The sequence below is a fragment of the Mobula birostris genome, chromosome 21 (genome assembly GCF_030028105.1).
Source record: "Mobula birostris isolate sMobBir1 chromosome 21, sMobBir1.hap1, whole genome shotgun sequence".
Lineage (NCBI taxonomy): Eukaryota > Metazoa > Chordata > Chondrichthyes > Myliobatiformes > Myliobatidae > Mobula > Mobula birostris.
Genome location: NC_092390.1, coordinates 10,880,278 through 10,907,221, shown reverse-complemented (window position 1 = coordinate 10,907,221; position 26,944 = coordinate 10,880,278). Strand labels below are relative to the sequence as shown.

The following is a 26,944-nucleotide window of genomic DNA, read 5'->3' as shown; positions in this document are numbered from 1 at the left end:
ACTGTACTTGTGCCCCTGACAATAAACTCGACTTAACTTTACCTTTTCCAGTTACTCAGAGCCCCTTTTCCCTAACACATGCCCGCCAGAATTAATCTCAAAGGATGCTAGAACACCCTTCAACAAATACAAGCCGTTATTTATTTGTCACGTACATCGAAGCATTGAAGCTTACAGTGAAACGTGTCACCTTGCAACAATGACCAACACATCTGAGAATGGAGCTGGGGGTGGGGGGGGGGGGTGCGTGGAGGGGCAGCCTGCAAATGTCTCCATGTTTTTGGTGCTGACATAGCATGCCCACAGCTTACTAACCGCAATGTGGGAGGAAACTCAAGATCCCGATGGAGGCACACACAGTCACAGGGAGAAGGTACAAATGCCTTACAGACAGCAGCAGGAATTGAACCCCGGTCGGTGATCTCTGTCATCGTAACGCTGTGTGTCAACCACTACACCACCATGCTGAGCCAAGCGAGAGGTTATAAACAGGCGCTGGCTTGATAGAGAGGCTGACTTACCGTTCCCGAGCTCCCAGGATATATTGTACTTCTTGCCCGCACAGTACTTGAGGAGGCTGAGGCCGCTGGATCCGTTCCAGGAGTTGTCAGGATTCCGCTGCAAGGCGTTAAGGCCAAAAATCAGGTGTAATCCGGAGCACTCGGCAAAGTTGTAGAGTTTGTCTAAAGACCTGGCTGGGTAGAAACAAGCTACAGTTGAAATCAGGACATAAATGGCAATGAAATCAGCCAACTGGCAGTGGAACTTGCTATGGATAGCCAAGGAGTGAGGGGAAGCTGATTCCCAAACATTACCAGGTGATTCTACAGGAATCCCCTATAACTGATCTGAGTACTGTTTGCTTACTTCCTCTGGACTTGCCACCCAACTGGTGTTTGGGAGAACTCAAGCCCTGCTATGAGCCCATGGCTTGAAGCAGTGTGCAGTTCTGGTCACCCTGTTATAGGAAAGATGTCAATAAGATTGAAAAACTACAGAAACAATTTACAAGGATGCTGTAGGACTTGAGGACCTGAGTTATGGAACATGGCAAGACTGAATGGATTTAGCACTTTATTCCCTGGAGCACTGTAGACTGAGTGAGATTTGACATAAGTATACAAAATCATGAGGGGTATAGATAGGGTAAATGCAAGCAGGCCTTTTCCACTGAGGTTGAGTGTGACTAAGACTAGAGGTCATGAGTTAGATTAGATTCAACTTTATTGTCATTGTGCCGAGTACAGATACAAAGCCAATGAAATGCAGTTAGCATCTAACCAGAGATGCAAAGAATAGTGTTATTTATGAAATAACTGTGAATACAAAAAGTGCTACAGCACACAAATATAAAAGTACTGAGACAGTACAATATGGGTGCAATACCGCTTAGCACTGTGATGTGAGGTTCAGCAGGGTCACAGCCTCAGGGAAGAAGCTCTTCCTGTGCCTGCTGGTGCGGGAGCGGAGGCTCCTGTAGCGCCTACCGGATGGGAGGAGAGTAAAACATCCATGGTTAGGGTAAGATGCATCCCTGATAATGCTTTTCACCCTGCCCAGGCAGCGTTTATGGTAGATGTTCTCAATGGTGGGCAGTTAAGGATGAAAGAAGAAATATTTGAGGGGAACTTCTCTCAGAGGGTGGTGCGAGCAGAAGTAGTGGATGCTGGTTCTATTTCAACACTTCAGGGGAGTTTAGATAAGTATTTGGATGGGAGGGTTATGGAGGGCTATGATCCAAGTGCAGGTCGATGGGTCTAGGCAAAATAACTAGATGGGACAAAGGGCCTATTTTGGTGCCCTAGTGCTCTATGACCCTATTAAAAACAAAGCTTATTTGGTAAAATATCTCAAAGGTTGTTCCTAATTCATACAAGCAGATTCTGATAACTCTCCCAGCAAAATACCTTTTCTATACCAATAACTCTAAGGTGTCCAGATAGATTATATAGGAAGAACTGCCCCTTTGAAGAGACACCAATGATTATGCTTTGATTCAAAGTCATTTTCAAAGTGGGGTGGCAGAGTGCAGATACATCTCAACAAAAGAGATGTAAGGTACTCCTTCCCCCTGCTAACCTGCAGGTCACCCTTGGGCAATGTGGAGCACCACCGTAGCCCTCCCAGATCAGGGTCACGTGAAGCCATGGGATCAGGTGGTGGATGGTCGTACGAGCAGCTGGTGCATGTCACAAGTCCTAGTTGTGCAACCACTGACGCCGGGCAGACAATCTCTGAAGAGTATTGATAATGGCTGGGGTCACCCATCTTGTAAAGACACTGCCCAGAAGAAGGCAATGGCAAATCACTCGTGAGAATAAAATTGCCAAGAACGATCGCGGTCATGGGACCATGGTTGCCTACGTCATACGACACGGCACATAATGATGATGACGGGAGAAGGATTAGAGTGTGGGACTCACAGCCTGAAATGGTAGAGAGACAGAAATCCATCTCTTTGATTTCTTATTCTCCAATATACAAGTACCAAACTCGTTCCACATTATTTTGGTGGGTTGCGTCTGAAATTCTTTCCACTGAAGCTGATAGAATGGTATTTTAGGACAGAGCAGAATGTATTGTCATGGCAAAGTAGCAAGTTTGACACCACTAACTGGACATATACATAAGTATGTGGAGTTATTGAGTCCTACAGCACTGAAAGAGGCCTTTCACCCATTGCATCCATGACAGATTGATGCCTGTCTACACTAATCTCATTTTCCCACATTAAACCATATCCTTTGCACATTTACATGTCTGTCCAAAACATCAGAATCAGAATCAGGTTTAATATCACCGGCACAGGTCATGAAATTTGTTAACTTAACAGCAGCAGTACAATGCAATGCAGGCTGATATAGAAAAAATAAATAAGTAAATGAAATACAGTAAGTATATGTACGTATATTAAATAGTTAAATTAAGAATAGTGCAAAAACAGAAACAATTATTAAATGAATAATAATAAAAAACAATAATAAAACAATTATTACATGTCTCTTACATGTAATAATTGTATCTGACTCCCCTACCTCCTCTGGCAGTGAGATCCAATTATCAATCACTTCTGTGTAAAACTTTTTCCCCACGAGTCCGCTTTGTGTTGGGCACGTGGCCAAGTGGTTAAGGCGTTCGTCTAGTGATCTGAAGGTCGCTAGTTCAAGACTCAGCTGTGGCAGCATGTTTGTGTCCTTGAGCAAGGCACATAACCACACATTGCTCTAGTGTCTGTGCGAGGAGTGGCGCCCCACACAGACTTCCAATCTGCGCCTTGTAAGGCACGAAAATGCCCGACACAGGCCTCTCATGGTCTGAGTCGACGTTCCCTCCCTTTCCCATCTTTAAAGCTCAGTCTTCTCACCTTAAATCAATGCCTTCTTGTTTTTAATACTCCTACCACAGAAGAGAATTTGATGGCTCTGGGCCAGTGCTCTCAGGAGTTGAGAAGTCACAATGACACAGGCTGATGAGCCTTACAAGCGAGGAAAGAGATTTTTGTGCCGTTGGCGATGGCCTTTGGCCACAAGAGTGTGCCAGAGGATCAGAGGGCAAATGTCATTCCTTTGTTCAAGAAAGGTAATAGGGATAACCCTGGGAATTTTAGACCAGAGAGTTTTACATCAGTGGTGGGAAAACTATTGAAGAAGATTCTTAGAGATAGGATTTACAAACATTTGTAGAAGTGTAGTAGATTTGGGGTGGTGAGTATGGATTTGTGAGGGACAGGTCATGCCTCATGAGCCTGATTGAATTATTTGAGGTAATGACAAAACAAAGAGATGAAGATAGAGCATGGATGTGGTGCATATGTATTTTAGTAAGGCATTCGGCAAGGTTCCCTCATTCAAGCAGTCAGAAGACATAAGATTCAAGAAAACCTGGCTGCATGGAGTCAGAACTGACTCGACTGCAAAAGCAAAGGGAGGAAATAGATGGACTGTATGCTGCCTGGAGGTCAGTGACTAGTTGTGTTTCAAGTTGATTCGTTCTGGGACACTTCTGCTTTGTGGATTTTGACAAATGACTTGGATGAGGAGGTGGAAAGGTGACTTCAGGAGTTTGCAGGTGACAGCAGGTTTGGTGGCATTGAGGATAGTGTAGATGGTTGTCATAGGTTAAACAGGACATTGACAGGATGCAGAGCTGGGCTGAGAAGTGGTAGATGGAATTCAGTCCAGCAAAGCATAAAGTGATTCACTTTGGAAAGCCGAACATGAAGGCAGAGTACAAGGTTAATGGCAGGATTCTTAGCAGTGTGGAGGAACAGAGGGACCTTTGGGATCCATGTCCACAGATCCCTCAAATTTGCCATGCAAGTTGATAGGTGGGTTAAGGGAGTATACGGTGCATTGTCCTTCTTTAGTCAAGGGATTAAGTTCAAAGGCCGCGAGGGAATGGTGCAGCTGTGCAAAACTCTGGCTAGACCGCATTCGGAATATTGTGTTCGGTTCTTGTTGCCTCATTAGAGGAAGGATGTGGAAGGTACAGAGAAGATTTATTAGGATGCTACCTAGAAGCTCTCAACTTCTTGACCTCAGTGCCTTTGAAGTAAATGCCATTAATGTCTAAACTCTTGAAGTGGTACAGGATTAAAGGGATGACACCAGACAGCTGGAGTACAGAATCGGACAACAGACAGTCACCCACTATAAGACAGGAAGGATCTTCACATAAGCTGTTGGATGCATCTATTCCTGGTACATTAATGATGTGGCTCTGCAAAGTAAAGTGCACTGGGAATTGTCACAGTGGCCTCCAGAAAGCTTCCAAACACGCCAATACATAATATTTAGCTCAGGAATGGTGGGAGCTTCAATTCCATGTGTTCAGGGTCATAGATTCTCAACACAGCTGCCTGGGAGCTTGTTAATCCTGACAAACAAGCACAGATTTGGGACTTGATGGAAGTTTTATTTAAGAAGTTAAATTGTTTATCTTTCAATTTGCTGGGTTTAAAAGTCCATCTGGGGAGACAGCGAGTGTGGCCGTCTGAGAGACACAAGCTATGCTTCCCTGCTGCAGAAATCAACCATCTCGAGCCAGGGCTGGCGAGAGGTTTGTTCCAATTCACATCATTGTGCTGTCTGTCCCCATCCCTTCAAAACTCCTACCTCCAATCGCATCAGCACAGAAATAACAAAGGAGCAAAGAGGCACTTTCAGAATTTATTGCACAGTAATGCTGGATGGTAACTGCTTCAAAACAGCTGATAATGGTCAGTTTCAGAGGTTTCAAGCAGATGTGGAATGGAGTTGAACCAACCTGCACATAACTCTAATCACTGACGCAGTACAGCAACACTAAGACCACTCTGCACTACAATGGACGTCATCTTATGTTCTTCTAATTCAGGGGTTCCCGGCCTTTTTCGCACCACGGACCGGTTTAACATTGACAATATTCTTGCGGCCCGGCCGACCGGGGAGGGGGTGTCCAAGTAGAGTTAAACTCACCTCAACATGTCTTTTACAGTTAGGATTGCCAACTTCCTCACTCCCAAATAAGGGACAAAAGTAGCAGTCAAATCCCAGGACACTTTACCCCAAGAAAGACTACCATGACCATGAAGCCTTGCGCGGGCACCTGTGTGTGCATGCGTGATGTGTGCATGAGATGTGCGCATACGCGTACGTACCGATTTTTTCCCCACAAATCGGTTTTGCCTTCATCTTCCTGACTATACTGTACATACAATATTTTTGCTTTTTATAGGCTGTGTAATTATCATATCATTCCTGCTTTTACTATATGTTAGTGTTATTTATTTTCGGTTTTATGTGTTATTTGGTATGATTTGTTAGGTTATTTTTTGGGTCTGGGAATGCTCAAAAATTTTTCCCATATAAATTAATGGTAATTGCTTCTTCGCTTTACGCCATTTCGGCACGAAAGGTTTCATAGGAACGCTCTACTTTAGCGGGGGAAATATGGGACAAGGGCAGTCCCATATGGGACAAACCAATTTAGCCCAATATCGGGATGTCCCAGCAAATACGGGACAGTTGGCAACCCTAAGTTCAAGTTCAACAGTGCGTGACAGGGAATGAGGAAAGGTGCAGCTGACTTATATCGTTTCCTCACTGCCCGGCAGCACATGCTCTGCGGCCCGGTAGGGGTCCGCGGCCCGGTGGTTGGGAACCACTGTTCTAATTGGTTCCTTTTTTGTATAATTTATGCACAAGTTGTACTTCTCTTCTGAAAAGTTGCATCTCCAATGTTGATGAGGATCCTAATGAAGGGTCTCAGCCCGAACCATCGGCTGTCTATTCCCATCCATAGATGCTGCCTGGCTTACTGAGCTCCTCCAGCACATTGTGTGTATTGCTCCAAAGCTGTGTTTCAATAGGTACATTTAATATCAGAGAAATGTATACAATATACATCCTGGAATTCTTTTTCTTCACAAACAGCGTGCCTGAGATGCTGCCGCAGGTCAGTTTTTCATTGAACCTGTGCACACATTACTTACATATATACCAATAAATTCAATTTCCACTTTGACTTTGACTTTCTCCAAGAACCTTCTTCTATCGCCGCGCATTGAAGAAGCAAAGGCGATCCAATCTGCAGTATGAGCAAGGGTTTCCTTCATCCGCCTGTAATCATTAAACTAACGTTCATTCCAAAAGGCGCGCGGGTTTGGGTCAGTAAGTCGTTGCCATGCTCGTTTGCTGCCAGAAAGATGGCGACACTTCATGCTGCCCCCAACACATCCTCGAACTGTGTAGTCTTTACTTCTCCACGTGGGCATGTGAGATCCCTCCGGGTGCTCCAGTTTCCTCCCACATTCCAAAGATGTGTGGTTTAGGATTAGTAAACTGTGGGCATGTTACGTTGGCATCGGATGTGTGGTGACTGTTGTGGGCTGCCCCCAGCACATCCTCGGACTGTGTTGGTCATTGGCACAAACAAAACATTTCACTCTATGCTTTGACGTCTAAATGTCGGCACATGTGTTAAATAAAGCTAATTTTAATAAAGGTAATCTCTACCATGAGAAAAAAAGATTATATTGATTTTATCTATCCCTCTCACAATCTTATTTGTTTCTATCAGGTCAAAGTCACCTTTCCTTCAGGGACAGCAAGCCCACCTCTCTCCATAACTAAAGTCCACCAATGTAGACAACATTTTGGTGTGATTCCTCTGTACACTCTTCAGCAAAACCACGTCCTTTCTATGCTCCAACTGCAGCCTAACCAGTGTTTTGTCTCATTGCCACATACACTCAATGGCCACTTTATTAGGTACACCCATACACCTGCTCATTAATGCAAATATCCAATCAGCCAAACACACACAAAATGCTGGAGGAACTCAGCAGGCCAGGCAGCATCTATGGAAACGAGTGAACAGTTGACGCTTCGGGACAAGACCCCTCTCCAGGACAATCATGTGGCATCTACTCAGTGCATAAAAGCAAGCAGACATGATCACGAGGTTCAGTTGTTGTTCAGGCCAAATATCAGAATGGAGAGGAAATGTGATCAAATGACTGACTGTTGGTGCCAGACAGGGTGGTTTGAGTATCTCAGAAACTGCTGGTCTGCAATTTTTACACACAACAGTCTCCAGCGTTTACAGAGAGAGTGCAACAAACAATAAAAAAAATCAAGGGCGTGGCAGTACTGTGGGCAAAAAAATGTGTTAATGAGAGAGGTCAGAGGAGAATGGGCAGTCTGGGTCAAACTGACAGGAAGCCGACAGTAACTCAAATAACCACAAGTTACAAAAGCAGTGTGCAGAAGAACATCTCTGAATGCACAGCACGTCAAGCCTTGAAGGGTATGGGCTACATGTAGCGGCAAAAAACACTCTGGGTTCCAGTCCTTTATCTGAGAAAGTGGCCACTGGGTTTAGTGTACCAACTTTTGTAATGGATTATCCACTCTATGAACATCAGCATGCCATATGCCCCTACACCACCCGATCCTTCAGGGAAATATGGACTTGAACCCCAAGATCTCTCTTCATCAGAATTCCCTAGTGCCCCACCATTTACTGTATGTATAATTTCTCAATATGAATTGCTTTGCATTTGTCGGAATTAAATTCCATCTGCCAACACTCTACGTGTCTACCTGATCAATATCCTGCTCCAGCCTTAGAATTGAAAACGGAATTGGAATTGATTTATAAAAGATTAAGATGAAAAGATTAGCTTTATTTGTCAAATGCACATCAAAACGTACAGTGAAAAGTCTTGCTTGTGCCAATGGCCAGTAAAGTTCAATAGGCGCTGGGGGCTGCCCTCAGGTGTCACCATACTTCCAGCACCAACATAGCACGACCACAATTTATCAACCCATATGTACTGAGAATGTGGAGCCGAGGGCACCCAGACAGCTGCTGAGAGAACATACCAAATCTTTACAGACAGGGGTGAAAATTGAGCTCTGATTGCTTGTGCTGTAAGTCATTATGCTAACTGCTATACCACCTGCTGCATATAATAAGATTCAGTGAAACACTTGTCCTGCATACTTTCAAATCATCAATGTCTCTCACTATCGAAAGCACATTCAACTATTACATCACTTGAAAACTTTCTAGTTATGCCTCTGACATTCACATCCAGGCTGTTAATTGGCTTTAGTAGGTGTGATGGAGTGAGACGATGTATTGTGCAGGTACGTACCACTGTATATTTAATATTTCAGTAAAATTTGAGTAATCTTACACATTGGTTGATTAAATACTCTTATTCATTTAAAATAATGAATTAGGGGTTATATGTAAAATATGTTAATTGCATATGTCATCACGTGACCACATGATACATTAAAGTAAAGACAAATGCACAGTGCCTGACTCTCATGTTTTCCTTTGAATGAATTTAATGTTTTGAAGTTATACAACATACAGTAGCATGCAAAAGTTTGGGCACCCCTGGTCAAAATTTCTGTTACTGTGAATATCTAAGCGAGTAAAAGATGACCTGATTTCCAAAAGGTATAAAGTTAAAGATGACACATTTCTTTAATATTTTAATCAAGATTACTTTTTTATTTCCATCCTTTACAGTTTCAAAATAATAAACAAAGAAAAGGGCCTAAAGCAAAAGTTAGGGAACCCTACGTGGTCAGTATTTAGTAACACTCCCTTTGGCAAGTATCACAGCTTGTAAACGCTTTCTGTAGCCAGTCTTCCAATTCTTGTTTGGGGGATTTTTGCCCATTCTTCCTTGCAAAAAGCTTCCAGTTTTGAGGTTTATCCACAGATTCTCGATGACGTTTAGGTCAGGGGACTGTGAGGGCCATGGCAAAACCTTCAGCTTGCACCTCTTGAGGTAGTTTATTATGGATTTTGAGGTGTGTTTAGGATCATTATCCTGTTGTAGAAGCCATCCTCTTTTCATCTTCAGCTTTTTTACAGACAGTGTGATGTTTGCTTCCAGAATTTGCTGGTATTTAATTGAATTCATTCTTCCCTCTACCAGTGAAACGTTCCCCGTGCCACTGGCTGCAACACAAGCCCAAAGCATGATCGATCCACCCCCGTGCTTAACAGTTGGAGAGGTGTTCTTTTCATGAAAATCTGCACCCTTTTTTCTCCAAATATACCTTTGCTCATTGTGGCCAAAGAGTTTTATTTTAACTTCATCAGTCCACAGGACTTGTTTCCAAAATGCATCAGGCTTGTTTAGATGTTCCTTTGCAAACCTCTGATGCTGAATTTTGTGGTGAGGATGCAGGAAAGGTTTTCTTCTGATGACTCTTCCATGAAGGTTATATTTGTGCAGGTGTCGCTGCACAGTAGAACAGTGCACCACCACACCAGAGTCTGCTAAATCTTCCTGAAGGTCTTTTACAGTCAAACGGGGGTTTTGATTTGCCTTTCTAGCAATCCTATGAGCAGTTCTTTCGGAAAGTTTTCTTGGCCTTCCAGACCTCAACTTGACCTCCACCGTTCCTGTTAATTGCCATTTCTTAATTACATTACGAACTGAGGAAACGGCTACCTGAAAAGGCTTTGCTATCTTCTTATAGCCTTCTCCTGCTTTGTAGGCATCATTTATCTTAATTTTCAGAGTGCTAGGCAGTGGCTTAGAGAAGCCCATGGCTGCTGATTGTTGGGACAAGGTTTGAGGAGTCAGGGTATTTATAAAGCTTTGAAATTTGCATCACCTGGCCTTTCCTAATGATGATTGTGAACAAGCCATAGCCCTAACAAGCTAATTAAGGTCTGAGACCTTGGTAAAAGTTATCTGAGAGCTCAAATCTCTTGGGGTGCCCAAACTTTTGTTTTTTTTTCACTTTAAAATTGTACAAAACAAAAATAATACGCTAATCTTGCTTAAAATGTTGAAAAGAACGTTTCATCTTTAACTTTATGACTTTTGGAGATCAGTTCATCTTCTCTTCACTTAACTACTCACAGTAGCAGAAATTTTGACCAGGGTGCCCAAAGTTTTGCACGTCACTGTAACATGTCGGGCAATGCATCAATTCATTGGCCACCCAGGAGATGCTCTGGCACTGTGTTGGTATTACTACACAGTGCAGGAAGATACAACAACAGCCTCTAGTGCAAGTCTTCCCAACCTGGGGTCCGTGGACCCCTCAGTTAATGGTAAGAGTCCATGGCTGGGGGCCCCTGGTCTAATGGGTTAGCACCCCAGGTGAAACAAAATTGATGAAAGGTGCTTCATAGAAAAGATGTCACCAAGGCTTTAAGGGACACCTTAATGACGTCTAATGTCTTCAAGAAAATTCAACTTCAGCACTTAAGAGAAATTTGGGTAGGTACGTGGATGGGAAAGGTATGAGGGCTATGGTTTGGGTGCAGATTAATGGGACTAGGCAGATTAATATTTCGGCATGGACTAGGTGGGCTGAAGGTTCCTGTGCTGTAGTGTTCTCAAAGATTGAGAAGGAATTCCAAAGCTTGTGAGGTCAAGGTAGTGGTGGCAGAAAAAGATGAATAAACTCAGGGAACAAAAGAGTTAGACTGCTTTGGCTGAGGCAACATATATACCATTAGAGGAAAAAGGACAGTCTTCGTTTCGGCTTCAGATGTTCGACCTAAACTGAAGGATAGACAGGAGATAGCCAGTATAAAACGATGGAGGGGAGGGGATGGGGCAAGAGCTGGGAGGTGTAAGGTGGATACAGGTGAGGAGGAGTGAAGGCAGATGGAGGAGGGGAGAGTGGGTCGATGACAGAAGTTGGGAGGTGGAAGCGCCAAAGGGCTGCAGACAGTGGAATCTGATAGGAGAGGAAGGTTGCGCATGGAATCAGGAGATAGAGGTGCGAGGGAGGACAGAGGGGAACAGTGGTGGGGAGGGAAAACCAGGGGAGTGGAATCGAGTGTGTGGGTGATGGGGAGATGGAGTGGGTGGGGGAGGGGAAAGAAACAGTGATAGAAGCCAGATGGATTAGGAAGAAAGCCAACAGAGAAATGGGATGTGGAGGGAGCAGGCGTTGGAGAATTCAATGTTCATGCCGCCAGATTGTAAACTATCCAGGCTGGTTATGAATTACTCCATCCTTGGCCGCGTGGCTCCAGATTCCAGCACCTGCAGCCCCTTGTGTCAGCCTCGGCTGAGAGCTGGGTCTAGTGCAAAGGGATAAAAGGGCCACTGTTTGCTTTATGCTGCATGGCTGCGCAACCACGCAGTAACTGAAATGCTCCCCCACACACAGCCTTTGTTGCCATGTAGCTGGAATTTTCTTTTCAAAGTTCAAAGTTTCGAAGTGCATTTATTGTCAAAATATTTATCAGTAGCCAACCCTGAGATTTGTCTTCCTCACAGACAGCCACAAAACAAAGAAAACCATGGAACCTGTTCCAAGAAAAATATGAGACCCACTCACCCACATGAAAAATAAACAAATCAACAAAACAAAAAAAAAATCAAAAAACACGGAATATAAGATATAAAATCAAAAGACTCCAGGTATATTCAGTTCAGCTCAGTGTTTGCTATCTGCAGGCTGCCCTGATTCAAAATCACCCAAAATAGCAACAAAAAAAAGGAGCGACATGAACGACAGAGTCCAATCCACAAAGCGCATCGATTAAACATTGCCCAAAATGAAGAGCTCCAGCACCATCCTCCGACAGTATCAAGGGAGAGAGAGAGAGACCACTCAAACACACAGACTTTCAGGACTAGTGGGAAAGGGGGTGACCATCACACCCAGATACCTCCCTCTGGCTGCAGCAAGTGGGAGGCTGCTAGATGGGGCTGAACGCCTGCTCGCTTTCTAAAATCAGTCGGCATTCTTTCTCAGCATTTTAATCAGTGAGATCGTCGAGAAATGGAGCTGATCATGGGCTCGCGTCCTGTCTCCGCTTTTACATAATAGCTTATTAAAATTTTGCTCAGTTGTCAGACCCGTGTACAAATCCCCTGCTCAGAGCAATGGCTGGTCCATGCTGCTGTGAAAAAAAAGGGTGCGTTGAAGAGGATTTGCAAACCTGGTTGTGGTATCGAACAAATCTGGCACTTCCTCCTACGTTTGGTTTAACTGTGGCTGCTCCTTCCTCACTCCCTTCGTTCTGTGTCCATAGCTAGCTTGCTGGAGTTTTGCTGACAGTGTTTACCTTACAGAGGTTCATTTGATCCATACCTCTCACTGATCTGGGGCTTCAGGCAGCTTCTGTACAAATGGATGTAGCCTTATCAAGAATTGTCTATTTTTACAAACGCCGAGGTCCTTTTTCAGTCGATGATTCAAGTTAAAGTTTGACATGACACACGTTTATTTATTTAAGAGTATTTATCGAGGCAGCTCTTTTGGGCTAATCCCTTTGATCGGTTCAAACAACACAAATTTTTAAAAATACCATGTAAAAATGTCATTCTCCATAACTAAAGCCCTGTTTGTGTAAACAGTCAGAAAGAGTCCTGGCAGAGTGCTTGCAGAACTTCAGGCATTGCACTAGATGACTGAATTCTAACAGCTCATTTGTTGCTTGTATGTTTCCAATAGCCCGACTGGTCGCAAACACAAAAATGTCACACCCAGCCTCAGTTTGTTCATTGCATCAAAAGCTTCTCATCAGCCTACACACAACACAAGCCATCCCTGAGGTTAAACATTGTGAAATCAACTGTGGAAATACCCACCCCACATATACACACTGGTGACTTCATTACATACAGGAGGTACTCAATAAAGTGACCACTGAATGTATGATTGTGGTCTTGAGCTGCTGTAGCCATTCCTCTTCAAGATTCAACGTGTTCTGTGTTCAGAGGTGCTCTTCTACACACTGCTATTGTAATGCGTGACTGTTTGAGTTACTGTTGCCTTCCTGTCAGCCTGAACCAGTTTGGCCATTCTCCTCTGACCTCTCTCATTAACAAGGCATTTTTGCCCACTGAACTGCTGCTCATTGAATGTGGGTTTTTTTTGTACCATTCCCTGGAAACTCAAGAAATCTGACTTTTGTGCCAGAAAATCCCAGGAAATCAGCGGTTTCTGACGTACACAAACCATTCTGACGTACACAAACCACCCCATCTGGCATCAACAATCAATCCACAGTCAAAGTCACTTAGATCACATTTCTTCCCCATTCTGATAGGACCATAGAACCATAGAACACTACAACTCAGAAAACAGGCCATTTGGCCCTTCTAGTCTGTGCTGAAACTTTATTCCACTAGTCTCATTGACCTGCACCCAGTCCATAATTCTCTAGACCTCTCCCGACCTCTCACATCCATGTATCTATCTAATTTATTCTTAAAACTTAAGAGTGAGCCTACATTTACTATGTCAGATGGCAGCTCGTTCCACATTCCCACCACTTTCTGAGTGAAGAACTTCCCCCTAATGTTCCCCCTAAACCTTTCCCCTTTCACCCTAAAGCCATGTCCTCTCATATTTATGTCTCCTAATCTAAGTGAAAAGAGCCTACTTGCATTTACTCTGTCTATACCTCTCATAATTTTGTAAACCTCTATCAAATCCCCCCTCATTTTTCTATACTCCAAGGAATAAAGTCCTAACCCGCTCAATCTTTCCCTGTAACTCAACTCCTGAAGACCCGGCAACATGCTAATAAATCTTCTCTGCACTCTTTCATTTTTACTGATACCCTTCCTATAGTTAGGTGACCAGAACTGCATACAATACTCCAAATTTGGCCTCACCAATGTCTTATACAGCCTCACCATAACATCCCAACTCCTATACTCAATACTTTGATTTATGAATGCCAGGATGCCAAAAGCCTTCTTTACACCCCTGTCTACCTGTGATGTTTAGTCTGAACAACTGAACCTCTTGACTCTGGTTGCTGCCACATGATTGACTGGTTAAATATTTTCCACTGAGTGTATATCCACAGACATTTAGTTCTGAAAATGCGTAATTATCATATTAGCTGTTCATCCTCTCTCCTGGACAGATGAATGATGAGATTACTAGAATCCCAGGGTTTTGTGAAAACATCGGGTCATTTTCAAAACATCCCATTAATTTGGATAATTGGCTGGTTCCATTAAATAAGCCAGTGATAATTTCACCAGATGGTGCCTATACTGATAAATCTTTCAAGTCACCAGAATAAAGGAATCTGGGAAGACAGATCCATAATTCCTTAAAAGTAGTGTCACAGGAGATAGGTTGCAAAGAGAGTTTTTGGCGCAATGGGCTTCAGGAAACAGAATATTGAGTACAGAAGTTGTGATGCTATGTTGAAGTTCTCTGATACATTGGTGAAGCCATTGTGTGCAGTTTTGGTCACCACTCTCCAGGAAATATATTAATAAGGCTGAAAGAGTACAGAGAAAACTTACAAGAATGTTGCCAGGTCTTGACAACCTAAGTTACAGGGAAAGATTGAACAGGTTAGGATTTTATTCCCTGGAGGGTAGGAGAATGAGGGGTGATTTGATACAGGTATACAAAATTATGAGGAGTATAGACAGGGTAAATGCAAACAGACTTTTTTCCCTAAGTCTAGGCAAGACAAGAACTAGACGACATAGGTTAAAGTTGAAAGGTGAAATATTTAAGGGTAACCTGAGGGGTTCCCAATAGTATCCTATTAGCTATTCATTCTTTCTCCTGGACAGATGAATGACTTGATTCATGGAATTCCAGGCTCTCTGTGGGTTCCCTACACTCATGACTGTGTTGCTAGGCATAGCTATTGTTGGCCTGATTTCTGGTGGTGACGAGGAGGAGTACAGGAGCCAGATAGATCAGCTGGTTGAGTGGTGTTACAATAACAACTTTGCACTCAATATCATTAAGAACAAGGAATTGATTGTGGACTTCAGGTAGGGAAGTCGAGGGAATGCACACCTGTCCTCATTGAGGGATCAGAAGTGGAAAGGGCGAGCAACTTCAAGTTCCTGGGTGTCAACATCTCTGAAGATCTATCCTGGTGCCAACATATTGATGCAATTGCAAAGAGGGCATGGCAGCCCCTATATTTCATCAGGAGTTTGAGGAGAATTGATATGCCACCAAAGGCATTCGCAAATCTCTACATCTGCATCATAGAGGGCATTCTAACTGGTTGTATCACCGTGTGGTATGTAGGGGTCACCGCTCAGGATCAAAAAAAGCTGCAGAAAGTTGTCAAGTCTGCCACTTCCATGTGGGACACTCCCCAACATCCAGGACACCTTCAAAAGGTAATGCCCCCAAAAAATGCCATCCATCATTAAGGACCCCCATCTCCAATCGTGCCCTCTTCTCATTGCTACCATCAAGGATGAGGTACAGAAGTCTAAAGACCCACACTTAACATTTCAGTAACAGGTTTTTCTCCTCCACCATCAGATTTCTGAATGGACATTGAACCCATGAACACTTCCTCACTATTTCCCCCTCTCTTTTTGTACTGCTTATTCCATCACATTTCATTTTATATATATCATTGTAATTTATAGTTTTTATTATTATGTATTGCAATGTACTTCTGCTGCAAAGCAAGAGATTTCACAATGTGTGCCTTTGATATTAAACCTGATTCAATGTTTCCTTTCCATCAGCTTGAACCAGTCTGGCCATTCTCTGACCTCTCTCATTAATAAGATGTTTTCACCCTCAGAACTGCTGCTCACTGAATGTTTCCTGTTTTTCACACCATTCTCTGTAAACTCTAGATTCTGTTGTGTGTGAAAATCCCAGATCAGCAGTCTCTGAGCTACTCAAACCACCCCATCTGGCACCAACAAACAGTCAAAGTCACTTAGATCACATCCCTTCCCCATTCTGATGTTTGGTCTGAACAACAAATGAACCTCTTGATCACGTCTGCATGCTTTTATACATTGAGTTGCTGCCACGTGATTGGCTAATAGGATATTTGCATTAATGAGCAGGTGTAATAAAGTAGACACTGAGGGTAGAACATAGAACACAGAACACAAGATAGCACAGCACAGGGATAGGAACAGGACCTTCAGCCCACAATGTCTGTGCCAAACTTGCTACCAACCTAAACTGTATATCTGTTTGCACATTATCTATATTCCTCCCTTCTCTGCCTGCTTATGTCTGTCTACATATCTCTTAAAACCTTGCTATTTCCTCTGCTTCTACCACTTCCCTTGGCAGTGCATTCCAGACACCAACCACTCTCTGCTGAGCATCCACAGGGTGGATTTGTTTGTCTTTCACCAGCCCCTGAACTACAGGACTAGTCAGCACAAGCGCTCACAACTTATCTTTAACCTCCAACCAAGTCCAAATATTCAGAAGAATATTCTTTAATAGCAAATAAAAATGGTTCATAGAAGTGGTTTTCCTCTCCAACTGTCACCTTTAAAGATATCTAGCATATTTCTTCCTTATGTTGGTGTAGGTTTGATTTTAGACCATAATATCATAAGACATCGGAACAGAATTAGGCCACGCAGCTCCTTGAATCTGCTCCCTATTCCATCATGGCTGATTTATTATCCCTCTCAAACCCATTCGCCTGCCTTCTTCCCATAACCTTTAATGCCCTTACTAATCAAGAACCTGTCAACCTCTGCTTTTAATATACCCAATGACTTGGCCTCCATAGCTGTCTGTGGCAATAAATTCCACAGATCTACCGCCTTCTGGCTAGAGAAATTCCTCCTCATCTCTGTTCTAAAAGGACGTCCTTCTATTCTGAGACCTCCCCCACCAGAAACATCCTCCCCACATCCACTCTATCTAGGCCTTTCAACATTTGATAGATTTTGATGAGATTCCCACTCTTACGTTTAAACTCCAGCAAGTACAGGCCTAGAAACATCAAACGTTCCACATGCATTAACCCTACATTTCTGGGATCATTCTCGTGAACTTCCTCCTGACCCTCTCCAATGCTAGCGCATTCTTTCTTACATTAGTGCCCCAAACCTGCTCACAATATTCCAAGTGTGGTCTGACCAATGCCTTATAAAGCTTCAGCATTATATCCTTGCTTTCATATTAAGTCCTTTTGAAATCAATGCTAACATTGTATTTTCCTTGCTTATCACTGTAATGCCCTGTTTAAGATTCCTACAGCTATGCTGTAAGCATTTCACCTTAGCAGTTCTGTAAGAGTAGTCTGTACTGCTGTCAGCTTGTTTGGGTTTGAGCTGAGATAAGAAGCTTTGTTATTCAACTTAGGAATGTGGTGTCAGCCAATCAGGATGGTAGATTTGGGAGGAGGTTCTAGAGGACGCGAGTGGAGAGGTCTCTGTTAGCGGGAGCTGGAAGAAGATGGGGGGAAAAGATGGCCGAGGATGTTGTCCCCGTTGAGCAAGGTGCTTTGTGCAAATGAATGGCTTCAAGAAGGAAGAAACAATACTCCTACGGAAGACTCGTTTTTCCGAGATGGATTTCGAGCAACTTTCGGAAGGTGGAGTGTGCCTTCACACAGACCGAGGGTCCAGCGTGTAAGTGACTGTCAAGTTCAAGATGAGATCCAACTTAAGTGCACATTTGACTGTTTAAGAGTAATGGGCCCTTTTTACTTTCTTTCATTTAATAACTGTTTGGTTAAACTAACATTCTTAAATATATTTCTTTATAATTGTACGCAGTGTATGATCTGTTATTTCTTGCCGGGAACAGTAAATCACACAGCATTTACACAAACCGGGATTTGAGTGGGTGAGATATCCCAACTTCACAGATGTGGCGGGGCCAAAGTTGTCTACATCCTAGACGTATGAAGCCGGAGACAGGAGGGTTTGTCGCTGCAGAATCCTGTGGCTGTTAGCAAGGGCTAACGAGCTGGTTTTCCCGAGATGCCCAGTAAAAGGGGGTTTCACCACAAACTCAACCAACAAGTTAATATTTAGGAAATCTTGCATGTGGGCTCCCAAGTCCTTTTGTACCCTGATTTTTGAATTTGCTCACCATTTAGAAAACAGTCTATGCCTTTATTCCTCCAACCAAAGTTCATAACTCTACACTTCCCAACACCATATTCCATCTGCCACCAGTTTGCCCGTTCTCCTATTCTGTCTATTTCCTGCTTCCTCAACACGACCTGCCTCTCCACCTATCTTCATATCACCCACAAATGTCGCCACAAAACCATCAGTTCCATCACCTATGTCACTGACATATGATGTGAAAAGACGCGGTCCCAACACTGTGGAACACCAGTGATCACTGGCAGCCTACCAGAAAAGGCCTCCTCTATTTCCACTCTTTGTCTCCTGCTAGTCAGCCGATCTTCTATCCCTGCTAGTATCTTTCCTGTATTACTATGTTAAGCAGTCTCATCTGTGGCTTCTTGTCAAAGACCATCTGAAAATCAAAGTAAACAACATCCACTGCCTGTTATTTTCTCAAAGAATTCCAGTAGATTTGCCAGGCAAGATTTCCCCTTAAAGAAACCATGCTGACTTCGGCCTATTTTTATCATGTACCCTGAAACCTCAGCCTTAATAATTGACACCAACATCTTCCCAACCATTGAAGTCAGGCTAACTGGCCTATAATTTCCTGCCTTTTGCCTTCCTCCCTTCTTAAAAAGTGGAGTGATATTTGCAATCTTCCAGTCTTCCAGAATTTTAGCCAGTTATCTGTAGAAGATTGCCTTTGTTGCATTTATTCTGCCCGAGAACCTACGCCTGATTAACTACAGGCACTCACCTGAGAAAACCATTAAATGGTGTTAAATGGTGAGAAACACCTTAAATGGTAGGGAATAACTACTAAAAGCAGGACACTATAAGTTTTTTCAGTTATATAAAAATAAAAGGGAGGTGGGAGTTGATATTGGACTATTGGAAAATGATGCCGTGTGGTAGTAATGGGGGACAAAGAAATGGAAGATGAACTTAATAAGTACTTTGCTTCAGTCTTTACTGTGGAAGATACTAGCTGTATTCCAGAAGTCTGTGAGTGTCAAGGAGCAGGAGTGAGTTCCATTGCTATTACAAAGGAAAAAGTGCTAGGCAAACCGAAAGGTCTTAAGGTGGATAAGTCTCTTAGTCCAGATGGACTACATACCAGAGTCCTGAGAGAGGTTGCAGAAGAGATAATGGATGCTTTAGTCATGATCTTTCGAGAACTATGTGATTCTGGCATGGCCCTGGAGGACTAGAAAACTGAAAATGTCACTCTACTCTTCAAGGAGGGGGGAAAGCAAAAGAGAGGAAACTATATAGGCCAGTTAGCCTAACCTCAGTGGTTGGGAAAGTGTTGGAGTCCATTATTAAGGATGAAGTTTTGGGATACTTGGAGATTAAGTCAAAGTCAGCACGATTTCTGTCAAGGGAAATCTTGTCTGACAAATCTGTTAGAATTATTTGAGGAAGTAACAATCAGGATGAACAAACAAGAGGCAATGGATGGCATTTGATAAGGTGCCTCACATGGGGCTGCTTAACAAGATAAAGTCCTATGGTGTTACAGGAAATATGCTGGCATGGATGGAGGAATAGCTGGCAGGCAGGAGGCAGCGAGTGGGTCCACGGCAGATTAGCTGTTTGGATTCGGTACTGACTTGTGCACAGAAGACAGAGGGTCATGGTTGAAGGGACTTATTCAAGCTGGAGGTCTGTAATTAGTGATGGTCCACAGGGATCTCTGCTGTTGTGATGTATATAAATGTGCTGGATGAAAATGCAGATGATTGGATTAGTACATTTTGTGGATGATATCAAGATTGGTGGAGTTGCAGTTAGTGTAGGAGACTGGCAAAGAGTATAGAACGATATAGATCAGTTGCAGATATGGGCAGAGAAATGGCAGATGGAGCTTAACTCAGATAAATGTGAGGTGTTGCACCTTGGAAGGGCAAATGCAAGGAGACAGTGCACTGTTAAGGGCAAGATCCTTAACAGTGTTGCTGAGTGGAGAGATCTTGGGATCTAAATTCATAGCGCCTTAAAAGTGGCTACACAGGTCGATAAGGTGGTTAAGAAAGTTTATGAAATATTTCTTTTTATTAGTCAAGGCATTGAGCCCTGAAGTCAAGAGGCTCTGTTGCAGCTGGTTAGGCCACATCTGGAGTATTACATACAGTTCTGGCTGCCCCACTATAGGAAGGATGTTGAGGCTTTGGAGAGGGAGTAGAAGAGGTTTACCAGGATGTTGCCTGGTTTAGAAGGCATGTGCTATCATGAGGGGCAGGATAAACTTGGGTTGTTCTCTCTGGAGTGGTGGAGGCTGAGGGGAGATCTGATGAAAGATTATGAGAGACATAGATAGAGTAGACAGGGAGTATCTGTTTCCTGGGGTTGAGATATCTAATACCAGAGGGCATGCATTGCAGGTGGGGGTGGCTAGGTTCAAGGGGGATGTGAGGGGTAAGTTTTTTACTCAGAGAATGGTGGGTGCCTTGATTGCGCTGCCTGGTATGGTAGTAGAGACAAAAACATTAGAGACATTTAAGTGACATTTGGATGGGCACATGGATGTAAGGAAGATAGAGAGATATGGACATTGTGTAGGTAGGAGGGATTAGTGTTTGTGTGTATTTGATTTGCTTTTTAGCTGGATCAGAACAACAATGTGGGCCGAATGGCCTGTTCTTGTGCTGAACTGTTCGATGTTCGATAACTTCCACCCTCCTAGGGTGGTTAAAGTGAATGGAGCTCCCTTGGAGGATGAGAAGGGGGAACTGATATTGGGTAATGAGGATATGACTATTTTGTGTTGGTCTTCACAACGAAGGACACATCTAACACGTCAAAGAGAGATGTTATGGATGCAACGGGAGTTGAGGCCCTCAATACAATAGCTATCACTAAAGAGGTAGTGCTGAGCAAACCTGAAGATAAATAAGTCCCCTGGTCCTAATTTAATGCATCTGAGGGTACTGAAAGAAATGGCAGAAGTTATAGTAAAGGCTTTGGTGATGATTTACCAAAATTCTCTGGAATCTAGACAGGTCCTGGCAGATTGAAAGAATATGATGTAGGCAAAAGGCAGGCAACTATAGGCCAGTTAGTTTAACATCTGTAGTTGGGAAAATGCTTGAAGCTATCATTAAAGAAGAAATAGTGAGGCATCTGGAAAGAAATGGATCCATCAGGCAGACCCAGCATGGATTCAGCAAAGGCGGGTCCTGTTTGACTAACCTACCGGAGATCTTTGAGGATACACTGAGCACAGTGGATAGAAGGGAACAGATGGACGTTATTTACTTGGATTTCCAGAAAGCATTTGAAAAGGTGCCACATAAAAAACATCCATAAGATAAGGATATCTCGATTTGGGGTTGATGATTTGCATGAATAGAAGATCAGTTAACAAATGGAAAGCAGAGAGTTGAGCTACATGGATGTTACTCTGGTTGTCAATTAGTAGTGAGCGGTGTGCTGCAGGAGTCGGTGCTGGGCCTGCAACTGTTCACGATATACATTAACGATCTGGAAGAGGGGACTGAGTGTAGTGTATCTAAGTTTGCTGATGACACTAAATACAGTGGAAATGCAAATTGTGCAGAGGATACGGAGACTCTGCAGAAAGATATAGATAGGTTAAGTGAGTGGGCAAAGGTCTGGCAGATGGATTACAATGTTGGTAAATGCAAGGTCATCCACTTTGGAAGGAAAAATGAAAGAGCTGTTTATTATATAAATGGTAAAACATTGCCACATGCTGCTGTGCAGAGGGACTTGGGAGTGCTTGTGCATGAATCACAAAAGGTTGGTTTGCAGATGCAGCAGTCTATCAAGAAGGCAAATGGAATGCTGCCCTTCATTACTAGAGGGATTGAATTTAAGAGCAGGGAGGTTATGCTGCAACTGTACAGGGTACTGGGTGAGGCCGCACCTGGTGTACTGCATACAGTTCTGGTCTCCTTGCTTGAAAAAGGATATGCTGGCTTTGGAGGCAGTGCAGAGGAGGTTCACCAGGTTGATTCCAGGGATGAAGGGGTTAGACTGAGTAACCTGGGACTGTAATCACTGGAATTCAGAAGAATGATAGGAGATCTTATAGAAACATATAAAATTATGAAAGGGATAGATAAGATAGAGACAGGAAAGTTGTTTCCAATGGGAGGTGAGACTAGAACTAGGGGACATAGCCTCAAGATTCGTGGGAGTAAATTTAGGACGGAGATAAGGAGGAACTGCTTTATCCAGAGAATCTGTGGAATTCTCTGCCCTATGAAGCAGTGGAGAGTGCCTCATTATATATATTTAAGACAAGGCTGGATATATTTTTGCATAGTAGGGGGAATTAAGGGTTATGGGGAAAAGGCAGCTAGGTGGAGATGAGTCTATGGCCAGATCAGCCGTGATCTTATTGAATGGCGGGGCAGGCTCGACGGGCCAGATGGCCGACTCCTGCTCCAATTTCTCATGTTCTTAAGTTCTTTTGTACCCACCATCCTCTGAATTTTATAGAAATTCCATCCTTTCTTTCACTTATTCCAAATTTCCTGCCACAGTGATTGAATAGACTTTTTAATTATGTCTTGGCAACTCTACATTTAAGTCCTTTATTTTAAGTGATTGCTTAACGAGAAGGTCTGCCACCTCGTTCCCTTCAACAACAACATGGACAGGGACACATAAGAAATCGACACACAAGCCTTGACCCTGCAGCCTTTGGAGATGTTGTCCAATCTCATGAAGAATGACTGGCCTACAATCTGAAATACCCATTTTAATAGATGTCAAAACCGAGAACAAATCAGAGCACACAATTACATAATCATGGCGTACTTCTTCGATCCGTTGTAAGGCTAAAATGATCGCAACCACCTCAGGCGTGAATACTGATACATTGGCTGATAATCTTTTTTTAATAATCACCTGAAACTTTGGACCTGAACAATTGTTCAAAGTTCAAAGTACATTTATTATCAAAGTTCATATATGTTACCATATACAACCCAGAGATTCATTTTTTGCAGTCATACTCAGCAAATCTATGGAATAGTAACTATAACAGGATCAATAAAAGATCAATCAGAGTGCAGGTGACAACAAACGGTGCAAATGGAAATATAAATCAATAACGAAAACACGAGATGATGAGATAAAGAGTCCTTAAATTGAGATCTTTGGTCATGGGAACACTTCAATGATGGGATAAGTGAGTGTAGTTATCCCTCTTTATTCAAGAGCCTGATGATTGAGGGATGGCAACTGTTCGTGAACCTGGTGGGGCGAGTCCTGAGGCCCTTGTTCTTTCTACCTGATGGCAGCAGCAAGAAGAGAGCATTACCTGGTTTGTAGCGATCTCTGATGATGGATGCTGCATTCCTACAACAGCACTTCATGTAGATGCGTTCAATGGTGGGGAGGGCTCTAACCATGAAATACTGGGCTGAATCCACTATCTTTTACAGGATTTTCCAGTCAAAGGCATGCCAGGCCATGATGCAGCCAGTCAATACACCCTTCACTACACATCTATAGAAGTTTCTCAGCGTTTCAGATATCATGCTAAATCTCCGCAGACTCCTGAGGAAGTAGAGACACTGCCCTGCTTTCTTCACAATTGCACTTACACGCTTGCTCCAGAACAGGTCCTCTGGAATAGTAACACCCAGGAATTTAAAGTCGCTAACCCTCTCAACCTCTGGTGCAGTGTCCTGTCACTGGATCTTTTGAACCATCTGTGCAGGTATGTAAGAATCCATCATATCTGCTGTGCATATGTTGCTGAGCTGCCTGTGCCACTGATACATAATCAATCTTCATCTTGGTCTTTTCCTGAAGGCTTAAATCAACCTCAGGCAAAGGGAAGAACCACGGAGGAGCAACAGAGAGATATGCACTGAGACCATAATCCACTTTAAACAACCCCAGGTTTTGTGATCATTCATTTCCAACCCACCAATACTGAAGACCTTCTGAAGACCCCCTAACACTCAGCTGATGTGGATGACCAACTTTATGTCCTCTTACATTAATCCAATAGCCCATTGCTAACTGTAACCTGCACAAATGCAAAGATACTTCACCCATTTCTGCCAGTAATCCTGAAATTGGGGACGATTTAATAGCACCCCAACATAATCTGAATGTTTGTGCTTGAACATTACCTAAGGGCTTTTAGACCACTGGCGAGGCTGACCCATAAACAATAGATCCATAATCAAAGGCTGATCTCATTAAAACAATATATATTTGTTTAGGTGACCTCCTCCTCAAACCCCAATCACACCCAACTAAGCACCTGAGCACATTCAAGGATTTTTCACACTTCTCTAGGATTTTATTCATGTTCACTTTTCATGTTAGCCCTCTGTGCATCCACATCCTGAGAAACTTTGCCACTGAATCTTGTTTAAGAGATTTACCATATAACTTGAGATCATTTGTGGGTGTAATGTTCCTTTTAGAAAAATAAATAACTTGAGTCTTTGCAACAGAAAATTAAAACCCCCACCCACATCCCCATTCCTCTACTTCATTAATAGCTGCCTGCATTTTCCCAGTTATAGAATTTATATTCCCGGCCCTAGCTCAGTGTTTAACACCATCATTCCCACACTCCTGGTCAATAAGCTATAGAACCTAGACCTCTGTGCCTCCCTCTGCAATTGGATCCTCAACTTCTTAACCAGAAGACCACAATCTGTGCGGATTGGTGATAACATCTCCTCCTCGCTGATGATCAGCATTGGCACACCTCAGCGATGTGTGCTTAGCCCACTGCGCTGCTCTCTGTGCCCATGTTTGTGTGGCTAGGCACAGCTCAAATGCCATCTATAAATTTGATGATGATACAACCATTGTAGGCAGAATCTCAGATGGAGACAAGAGGGCGTACAGGAGCAGGATATACCAGCTGGTTGAACTGTATCGCAGCAACAACCTTGCACTCAATGTCAGTAAGACCAAAGAGATAACTGTGGACTTCAGAAAGGATAAGAGAACTTGAACTAATTCTCAAAGAGGGATCAGAGGTGAAGAGAGTGGGCAATTTCAAGTTCCTGGGTATCAACGTTCCTGAGGATCTCACCTGGTCTGAACATATCCATGCAGCTGTAAGGAAGGCAAGACAGTGGCTATATTTCATTAGGGGTTTCTCACCCACTTGAAAACTTCTACAGATATACTGTGGAGAGCTTTCTGACAGGCTCCTCACTGTCTCGTATGGGCAGGGGGTGGGGGGGGGCTACTGCGCAGGATCGAAAGAAGCTACAGGAAATTGTAAAATTAGTCAGCCCCATCTTGGCTACCAGCTTCTGTAGTATCCAAGACATCTTCAAGTAGCGGTGCCTCAGAAAGGTGGTATCCATCATTAAGGACCCCCATCTCCCAGGACATGCCCTCTTCTCACTGTTACCATCAGGGTGGAAGTACAGAAGCCTGAAGGCACACACTCAGCAATTCAGGAACAGCTTCTTCCCCTCTGCCATCCAATTTCTGAATGGACATTGAAACCGTGAACACTACCTCACTGTTTTATTATTTCTGTTTTTGCACTATTTTAATTTAAATATTTAATATACATATTTACTTACTGTAATTCATTTACTTATTTATTCCATATTTATCATGTATTATATTGTACTGCTGCCAGCAAGTAACACGTGACATGTGCCAGTGATATTAAACCTGATTCTGATCCTAACTCTCTTCTACACTGCACCACCATCAGCATATAATGATTTGGACGTCTGAGCCAACATTTAAGAAAATATCATTATTCATAATGTTAAAAAGGAATTGGCTACATACACTCCCCTGTGGGGACTCATTCTCTATCTCATACTTCATTGAGAATTTAGTTCCCACCCTAACTTGTATCTTCCTGTCACTTAAAAAATCTTCAATCCGATTGAACATTTTGCCACCTATTTGTATCTTTTTGAGTTGAAGCAGCAACCCTTGAGAACATAACATATCAGAAGCTTTCTCTACATCAGCAAAAACGATTCTTTTTTAACTTGGGCCTTATGAATGTCAGATTCCAAACTTACACCAAGTCCATTGTCTTTATCTCTTTACAAAATCCAGATTGGTATACAGTTAATTTTCCACTACTTCCCACAAAATAAGAAAGCCTTGCTATAACCACTCATTCCATTACCTTACCTGCATGTGAAGTTAACAAAATAGGTCTATAACTGGAAAGATAGGTTTCAATATAGGGATAACAACCACTTATTTCCAGGAAGCAGGAAATTACCCTGCAATCCATATTGTATTAAAGTATTCCAAATTTAACACAAGTTTTGAATCCGATAAACATATAAGTATTCTATTATAAATGTAATCTTTCCTATATGATATCTGACCAGTACTATTAATAGCTCTTTTAAGTTAAGACAATGTAAATTCAACATCCAAGCAGGAGCTGCAACATTCTTTTTTTGTCAGCAATCTGAGGATTGTTTACCAAAAACTGTTTCTCTACAAGACATCCCTTCATTACATACTTTGGCTGAACTAAATACACTAGAATATATTTTTGCTAATAATTCCGCTTCTTCAGAGTCAGTAACCTTCTCCCTTCCATACAAAACTGGCAATGCATCAAATTTTCTAACTTCCCCCTATTTTCTGTATCATATGCAACACTTCTACCTGTATCCCTTTCCCAATGTTATCACATGTGTTCTCCAATGCATTTTT

The 26,944-nt window shown here is 42.8% G+C and overlaps 1 protein-coding gene across 2 annotated transcripts in view; it reads right to left on the bottom strand.

Annotated features, from left to right (window-relative positions):
- Positions 1 to 26,944, bottom strand: part of hpse2 (heparanase 2) — a 346,454-nt gene that overhangs the window by 180,710 nt on the left and 138,800 nt on the right. For both annotated transcript variants that reach the window (XM_072239690.1, XM_072239691.1), the window contains exon 4: positions 522 to 695. In XM_072239690.1, coding sequence (XP_072095791.1) covers positions 522 to 695 — 174 coding nt within the window. The remainder of the gene's footprint in view (positions 1 to 521; positions 696 to 26,944) is intronic.